Raw genomic sequence first — 9,137 nt, 5'->3', positions numbered from 1 at the left:
GGGTCGTTGTCCTGTTGGAAGGTGAACCTTCACTCAAGTCTGAGGTCCTGAGCAGGTTTTTATCAAGGATCTCTCTGTACTTTGCTTGGTTCATCTTTCCCTCGATTAATTAGTTTCCAGTTCCTGAGAAACATCCCCACAGCATGCTACACTGTATGGTGCCAGGTTTCCTCCAGATGTGACACTTAGCATTTAGGCCAAAGGTTTAATTGGTTTCAGGTGCCTTTAGGTAAACGTCCAGCAGGCTGTAAACTGCCTTTTACTGAGTGGCCACTCTGCCATAAAGGACTGATTGGAGTGCTGCAGAGATGGTTGTCCTGCTCCAGACGAGCTCTGTCAGTGTCCATCGGGTTCTTGGTCACCTCCCTGACCAATGCCCTTCTCCCCCAATTGTGCAGTTTGGCCGGGGTGCCAGCTCTGAAGAACCTTGGTGGTTCCAGACTTCCAGTGAGGGAGGTTGTGCTCTTGGGGACCATCAAGGCTGCAGACATTTTTTGGTAACCTTCCCCACAGCTGTGCCTCAATCCTTTGAGCTCAGACAATTAACCTCATGGCTTGTTTTTTTGCGCAGTCAACTGTGGGATCTGAATGCCTTTCCAAATCATGTCAAATCAATTGACCGTAGGTAGACTCATGAAGTTGTAGAATCATCAGGATGCACCCAAGCACAAATGTTTCTCAAAGCAAACTGTCTGAAAACAAGATATTAGTTCAATATAATCTGACCCTTTTTGCTTTGCCATTATGGGTTGTGTGTAGACTGAGGAGAAACTTGTATTTAAGCAATTTTAGAATAAGGCTGTAACTTTACATGTGGCCGGAATACTTTCCCCAAATGCACTGTACTACCAGTTAGCAAGTCAGAAAATGCAGTTGTTGCTAGTGCCGACTAGTACTTGACAACAACTGAATGTTCAGCCAACTGAATACAATCTTATAAAGCAAGGAAGAAAAAATGAGTTGTTTCATTTGGTCAATGAAATTAAAGCTGAAGCCCTTGTTTAGACAAACTATTCCAGGACCATGTTCAATAATGCCTTTGGTTCCAGTTTAGAAACAAGCAAATTAATGGCACAAGAAATGAGTACTTGAAGCGCTTTATTTGTAGTTCATTTTTTTTGTACTTTTACAACAAGTGACATTTTTCATAAGATTGTTGCCCTCTTTCACATTGACCATTTCCTGCAACCTGTCCTCTGACAACACAACTTGACAAATCAATATAGGTCTTGTAATTGTTAGAAACTACTTCCTAGATTCATTTAAATCATAATTATTTGGGTTGGTAGCTTTCTTTCCTGTGAGTAGATGGCCTGTAAGTTTAGGGGTCATCAATATCCAGTAACTACTTGGGTGGTGCCACCCCCTTCTACCAGGCACAGGACCCATCACCCCCCTTGATACAGGCAATGTTGTCCCAGGGTCCACTTTGGCCAATGTCCATCCACAGGCACTCATGAGAGGTGCTGATCGGACAGGGAATGGAAGTGCAGCGGATGATCTGTGGATCAGAGAAGGGAGAGAAAGACCAAGATTACTGACTGATAATTACCCAAATAGTGTAGCTCTTGCATTTGCCAATGGTGACCAGAGTGCTAAGTCTGCTGTGTAAATATACAACATATAGTAATATTAACAAACCGTGCAATCACAGCCGCTTTGGTAGCGCAGAGTCAAGCTCCTCATTTGTGTGTTACTCAAAGCCCCCCAGGGCTGAATGAAGTCACACATCTTTACATGCACTGTTCCATCAGTATTCAGCCTGCCTGCAGACAAAGGAGACATCAATATGTGGTGTAGGGAAAATGTGGTGTAGGGTAAAGCTGGCCTTCAACACTCTACTTGGATTAGTTTCTTTCCACATATGGTTAAAATTGTGGGAGATGAGCCTAGAGCTGTCCCTGGGGGAAACTGCAACCTGATAAAGTACCGATGCAGCCCGGAAATATTCATAAATAATGCATTAGTTATTTGTAAGTAATTGTAAGTGTAGAGAATGTAATTTCTAAAACACTTGTTTTCTTATACAAGATGAAGTCAACAGTAGGTCATGAGGCTGTAAGCATTTCTAACCAGTGCTGGCAATGGAACTTAGGTAACCTAGTGAGGACCGCACCTGTGAAGAGATACTCCTTGTTGATTCCCAGAAATGCGCGACACGGGCCTCCAGTGGAGATGACGTGGATAACCTGGTTAGGACTTTTGAACATCTAGCCAACCACAAGGAGAGAAAGGATCCGTCAAACATCTACATATATAGTTTGTTCTATATGGCATGTAGGGACAACTTAACCTCACTGGTCTCTTTTACAGAAGAGCCCTGAATTACACATCAAAATACAAGCAGAACAGAAGCAGTCAAACAAACATTCAGTAATAAAGTCCTCAACACTTTGAATTGCCCTAGATGCAGCAGACAGTTTTACAACAAGGCACAAAAACATAATATATTTACCTAACGGAGTAAAGACCGAATCCCAGGTGTGGTAACTCATGTCTAAAGGTTAGTAATGCTTTTAGTGAGGTTTTGTAAAGGGATTAATACATTAAAATATTGCAATGCGTCAACCTACGTGACAAACAGGACCAACTTCCTAGTTGAGAATGTAGCGTTGAGTACTAGACCTGTCGCCCATAATAAAGAGCAGTGCACTATGATAAACTACTTTAATGAAGTGGCATCTGAATTCATATAGATGATGTCACCATTGTCTAGGACTGGTAGGAGGGTTGACTGAAACAGGCCTCTTGCTCAGTGCTAAAGGCATGACTCATTTCTATAAATAACCCCTTTTTATTAATGGTGGAAGCTCCACAATTACACTGCTTATACCCATCCAGAGCTTCAATCATTTAAGGGTTGGGTCCAAATTGGGACCAGCTGTCAGACTGGGGTTCAGGGGGCTTCAATGTTTCAGTGCAGGAAGGAACAACCACTTAATAAAAAGGCTGAACATACCTCGATCTGTTTGACTTCATAGTTGGTGTTACCAGATACAGCTTTCACGCCAACCACCTTTGCCCTGATCACTACAAAATAAGAGACATGGTTTAACTACTGAAATAATCCATTTCTGGTACAATAGTCAGACATCAGTTTCAGGGTGTTAAGTGATCTGAGAGAACAGATTCTATTACAGACCCAAGATGTCAGGCTTTAGCACCATGCTCTACCAACAGAGCTTGCTCCCTCAACAGCAAAGTCATCACTCAATCATTTTAGAGAATATACCACAAATAAAGTCTTCCCTTTTCCGTAAACTCAACAGGAACTGTCCTCAGGGAAGAGTGTTGCATGTCATCACACCCCTTTACTAACAAACAGTAATTGAGTCAAGGTACATTTCTCTAAAAGGTCAAGTAGCTGCACATGATGTAGTGCTGTCTAACACCCACAACCATCCTGTCTTACCATACTGCATCAGTTGTTGAAGTAGAACGAAAGGTAACAATACACTTTTAAAATCACAATGCCGTATTGATGTTTTACAGTGACTAACCTATTTTATACGAGGTTCCTATACTCACGTAGTTGTTACATTGTTGGTAACACAGCTATCAGCACATGTCAAAATTATGACATCTAATTTATAGAATTAAATACCTATCTGCGAGATAAATAGCGGCAAAACCTGAATTAGTGATTACAGCTTACAGAAGAGTGACATAATAGCTTAGAAATGTAGAGTAGTCCCATTTGCCATGTAGGCCCAACTTATTCTGATGAATTCTCTAAAATGTCAAGTATGTGAGGCGTTGGATAATATCATGTCGAACATTTCGTTTAAAATGTCAGTGATCTATAGGCCTAGAGCAAGGATGGGAAACTCCAGTCCTCACGGATCAGAGTGGTGTCATCCCCGCGGGTGTAACCGTCAAGCAGATTGTTACAAAACGTTTTGCAACAGAACCGTTTACACAGGACAGAAAACGCAAACGAACGTTGTAAAAATTCAGGTAGGTCCCTCACGGTTTCACTTGGTTCTTAAGTGGCAAACGTTTCCGTAATGAATACACCCAGGTGTATCCCATATTGTTACTGACTTATTAATGTAAATACTTGCGAGAAGATGTAAATACAGGCATAATGATCATGTCCTGAAAATAATTGCGACAGAAAATGCATGACATTGTTGCATGATGCGCATTGACACGGTGTAGTAGGCAGCCTACCAACATGTGAAGAGAAACTACAGAAGTCAGACATTTCTAAATTGCCTTACCGACATCTGCATTGCAAAAAGCCCGTTGAGGATGTACAGTCATGCAAGTGCAAGCTTCTGTGATTTCATCGACCCGCCAGAGGAACAGAACGACCAGAGTAATGAAACAACTACTTACGGACCAAGTCATTTTTAGAAACTAATTATATTAATCTCTACTCTATAGAAGAAAAACAATATTGCGTTAAATGCTACCGTTTACCCCAACAACAGTTCAGGTTATTACTACGCGAAAACCCCCAAACCTTCTACGTACTACATCGAATCAGCCGGCTTTTATTGCAGGCTGTGAGCTCCTCCCCGCAGGTAGAACCAAGCCAGTGATAGGCTGATCACTCTATTCATCCTTAACCACAATCACCTGTTTATTGGACAACCACAGAGCAGGCTCAATTTGCTGACATGAATGGCATAAATTGTCTGCATTTCACTTAAACAATGGGGATGAACCAGAAATATAAATGTTAAGCTACACCTACTGGAATTCCTTATAGCTTTGTTGTTTTCATTGATTTATTTTTATCACCTGGGGCAACTTTAAAGCAGGCTCAACTTGCCCAACTGGTCAGTTCACTTGACCCAGGCAATGGGGTAACCCTTAAATCTCTGCTACAACTAGGTTCCGGATTTTCAACTGGGTACCATCAGGAGAAAAAAAATGCCACACCACCAAATCACAGGTCGTGCAGGTCAGGCATGGGACAGGAAAATAACTTACTCCCATCAGACACAGGCAAAAACTCTTTACAGCAATGTTGTAGCAGCCTACACCTCAACGTTAGTGATCTGACATGCTGTATCAGTCTGATCAACTGTAGGCCTCTATACACCCTGTCCCATCTGGCCAGGGGAAACAAAGTGGTGGTAACAATGTAGCAGCCTACACCTCAACGTTAGTGATCTGACATGCTGTATCAGTCTGATCAACTGTAGGCCTCTATACACCCTGTCCCATCTGGCCAGGGGAAACAAAGTGGTGGTAACAATGTTGTAGCAGCCTACACCTCAACGTTAGTGATCTGACATGCAGTATCAGTCTGATCAACTGTAGGCCTCTATACACCCTGTCCCATCTGGCCAGGGGAAACAAACATTATGTATTTATAGCATAAGCCACTTTATTTGTCTTAAGAGAAAATGTGATCAACTTCGGTTCATATGATATATTATTATATAACTTCAGTTGGCTAGGCTACCTAGGCCCAGAGGTGGGAAAAGTAGTTTAGCCAGTTGTCATTGAGTAAAATGACTCAAGTAAAAGGGAAAGTAACCCAGTAAAATACTACTTGAGTAAAAGTATTAATATACTAAAGTAGTAGGCTACTTCAACATATTTTTTACGTAGTTACTTTACACCATTGCAAATGGTGATGACATAGGCTAGACTGTTAATGCACCTGTAACTGGTAATTACAGGTGAACAGTATATGGATCACTATACAGAAGTAGTGCACATTGGGGTTTGAAAAAAACATGTAATTTGTGTCCTATTTTTCCCCCAAACGTTCAGCACACGTCAACCAATATAGGTCAGGTAGGTATATACAGCATTTATTTAAACACTTACTGCATGTTTGAAATGTTTACCTGAATTCCTTACCACCCCAAACAATGTGTCACTACCAAAACATAGTGAAAAAGTTTTGAAGAATGGAGAAAATTACATTTGTCTGAAGATGACAAAATGAGGGTTCTATGACCCTACTATGATATACCACCTGACTCCATTATCATGTGAACACTATGGGCCCATTATCGTATCCAGTGGGTATTGCCAGGGTTGCAAGCCTTGCGTCACCATTCGGAATACTATGAGATGCACGTGTGTTTACCATTTTGCAATCATTAAGAGGCTAAGGGACAAGGAGCTAATGTCCTAACATTAAATTATTGAGTTAACCTTAGCTCAGAGATGCAGTGAAATCTTGAAACAATCCAAACATGACAATGGAATTCACACAGTAACATTAATTTAGTTGATTCACATTTCATCAGTCTTCACACTTCTCCTGTGGACAGGGACTACATGTACATTGAAGTATTATGACACAGGACACACCCTGAGAACACTGAATGGTCAGAAACAGTTAGAGACCTCATTAGAGACCTCGTGTTGCTCGATCATCCTATTTTTCCAACTTAATTGAGGAAAATAAGAACAATCCGAAAATTATTTTTGATACTGTCGCAAAGTTAACTAAAAAGCAGCATTCCCCAAAATAGGATGGCTTTCACTTGAGCAGTAATAAATTAATGAACTTCTTTGAGGAAAAGATCATGATCATTAGAAAGCAAACTACGGACTCCTCTTTAAATCTGCGTATTCCTTCAAAGCTCAGTTGTCCTGAGTCTGCACAACTCTGCCAGGACCTAGGATAAAGAGAGACACTCAAGTGTTTTAGTACTATTTCTGTTGGAATTATTATGAATAAATGAATAAACAATATCCCCATTTTAAAAAGATTTGTAACTACCGGTAAGTAAACTTATACTCTGTTATATTATATCGGATTAACAATATGAGTTCATAAGAAGGGATTGTGTGACACGGACAAGGAGTAATTAAAGTTAACCCTCCCATGGTCCTGGGGTCAGGGTGACCCAGGTCCTGTGTGTGGAGGGCTCCCCTTTCTGTGCTCTGTGCTCGCGGGTCAGAGCGACCCAGGCCCTGTGTTACCAGGGCTCCCGCTCTGCGCTCGCGGGTCAGAGCGACGGTGCCAGCCACTGGCGAGGAGTGTGCCGTTGAGCGTAGTAGAGAGTCTGCGAGTGTGGCGAGGCTGTGCCCGGCTCCCGGCTCTGCGCTCGTGGGTCAGAGCGACCCAGCCAGCCACTGCACAGGTCCAGACGTGCTCCGCTGTGTGCTAGAGAGCAGCCGAGTGTTATTGTTGCTCGGGTGGGGTGGGTCAACTGCACACGGCTACACACGAGCGCGCAAGCGAGCCTCGTGCATTTTCGGGTCTCGGTCTCCCTCGTAAGCCGGCCGGCCGGCCCTACGTAGAGAGGATACTAATATTGTCAGCGGCACCCACCCACCCACACACACACACACACACACACAGTGAGGAGGAGGAAGAGGTTTCGGAAGACGAAGACGGGGAGGAATACAACCCCGAGCGCTGCGAGGTCGATGATGCCTCTTCTCCCTCTTCTGAGGAAGAGCCCGAGGAAGAGCCGCCCGAGGATGAGCACGAGGACCGACCCAAGGAAGAGATCTCCTTGGCCCCGGACCAACGGGAGACGCCGTTGCTGTCGAAAAACGGCAAAATCGAGTGGTCCCCTGTGGCCTACGGCTGCCACCGCGGGGCCCTCGAGATCTGCCACGCCGGGCCGGACCAGACTCCGGGCCCCACGGCCTATGCCGCGACCCAGGCCTGCGACATCGCGTCCGCCTTCCACCTGTTTGTCACGAAAGGAAGGATAATTGTGTAAATGACGAACCTGCACAGGGCCAGAAAATACGGCGACGGCTGGCGACCCATGGACGCCACGGACCTGCGCGCCTACGTAGGGCTGCTGATCCTAGTGGGCGTCTACAGGTCCCGAGGCAAGGCCGCGGCAAGCCTGTGGGACGCCGAGAGCGGCAGGTGGATTGTATTTATCATCATTAGTCATTTAGGTCAACATTGGATCATTCAGAGATCCTCACTGAACTTCTGGAGAGAGTTTGCTGCACTGAAAGTAAAGAGGCTGAATAATTTTGCACGCCCAATTTTTCCGTTTTTGATTTGTTAAAAAAGTTTGAAATATCCAATAAATGTCGTTCCACTTCATGATTGTGTCTCACTTGTTGATTCTTCACAAAAAAATACAGTTTTATATCTTTATGTTTGAAGCCTGAAATGTGGCAAAAGGTCGCAAAGTTCAAGGGGGCCGAATACTTTCGCAAGGCACTGTAAATGACAATTTGATATATGCCTGTTGATATGGAGGATTGGTTTATGGTTCTGGGGTTTGAGTAAGGAGACAAAGCTGAACGATTTATTGTGTCTATGCTGTCTGACTATGTGTGTTCTTTGCTATTAAAGGAACTCAGCTGCAATGTGTAGGGGGCTCTCAGAGAATTCATTGATAGACACTGAACTGATCTGAGAGTCACAGGGTTATGATAGAGCTCATATAATTAAAGATGGACTTTGATAACTAACTCTGACTTGTGTTGTGGTTTGCTCTCATGATTTGGTAAATAGAGGAAAATTTCCACGACACTGGTCTGTGTCTATTTTATGCAAACAAGAATCTTATAAATTCTCATAAAATAGATTAAGGGTTTTCAATTGATGAAAGCACATTGGCATAATTAAATTACAGTAACAATATCCCTTGACACAATGATGAAAATAATCATGGCCTCTAAACCTTCAAGCTGCATACTGGACCCTATTTCAACTAAACTACTGAAAGAGCTGCTTCCTGTGCTTGGCCCTCCTATGTTGAACATAATAAACGGCTCTCTATACACAGGATGTGTACCAAACTCACTAAAAGTGGCAGTAATAAAGCCTTTCTTGAAAAAGCCAAACCTTGACCCAGAAAATATTAAAAACTATCGGCCTATATCGAATCTTTCATTCCTCTCAAAAGTTTTAGAAAAGGCTGTTGCGCAGCAACTCACTGCCTGCCTGAAGACGAAATGCTTCAGTCTGGTTTTAGACCCCATCATAGCACTGAGACTGCACTTGTGAAGGTGGTAAATGTAATGGCATCAGACCGAGGCTTTGCATCTGTCCTTGTGCTGCTAGACCTCAGTGCTGCTTTTGATATCATCGATCACCCCATTCTTTTGGAGAGATTGGAAACCCAAATTGGTCTACACGGACAAGTTCTGGCCTGGTTTAGATCTTATCTGTCGGAAAGATATCAGTTTGTCTCTGTGAATGGTTTGTCCTCTGACAAATCAACTGTAAATTTCGGTGT

The 9,137-nt window shown here is 43.1% G+C and overlaps 1 protein-coding gene across 1 annotated transcript; it reads right to left on the bottom strand.

The window, feature by feature from the left end:
- Window positions 1–1,081: 1,081 nt before the first annotated feature.
- On the bottom strand, window positions 1,082–4,481 carry LOC116359896 (metalloproteinase inhibitor 2-like). Its single transcript, XM_031813824.1, has 5 exons — window positions 4,224–4,481; window positions 2,960–3,030; window positions 2,117–2,210; window positions 1,642–1,766; window positions 1,082–1,501 (listed from the first exon to the last, which is right to left on the bottom strand). Exons 1-5 carry the CDS (start codon window positions 4,351–4,353, stop codon window positions 1,370–1,372), a joined length of 552 nt encoding a protein of 183 aa, XP_031669684.1. The 5' UTR covers window positions 4,354–4,481; the 3' UTR covers window positions 1,082–1,369.
- Between the last annotated feature and the right edge of the window lie 4,656 nt (window positions 4,482–9,137).

The sequence above is a fragment of the Oncorhynchus kisutch genome, unplaced genomic scaffold (genome assembly GCF_002021735.2).
Source record: "Oncorhynchus kisutch isolate 150728-3 unplaced genomic scaffold, Okis_V2 Okis06b-Okis10b_hom, whole genome shotgun sequence".
In the NCBI taxonomy this organism is placed as follows: Eukaryota; Metazoa; Chordata; class Actinopteri; order Salmoniformes; family Salmonidae; genus Oncorhynchus; species Oncorhynchus kisutch.
This window is presented reverse-complemented; position numbering and strand designations above follow the sequence as displayed.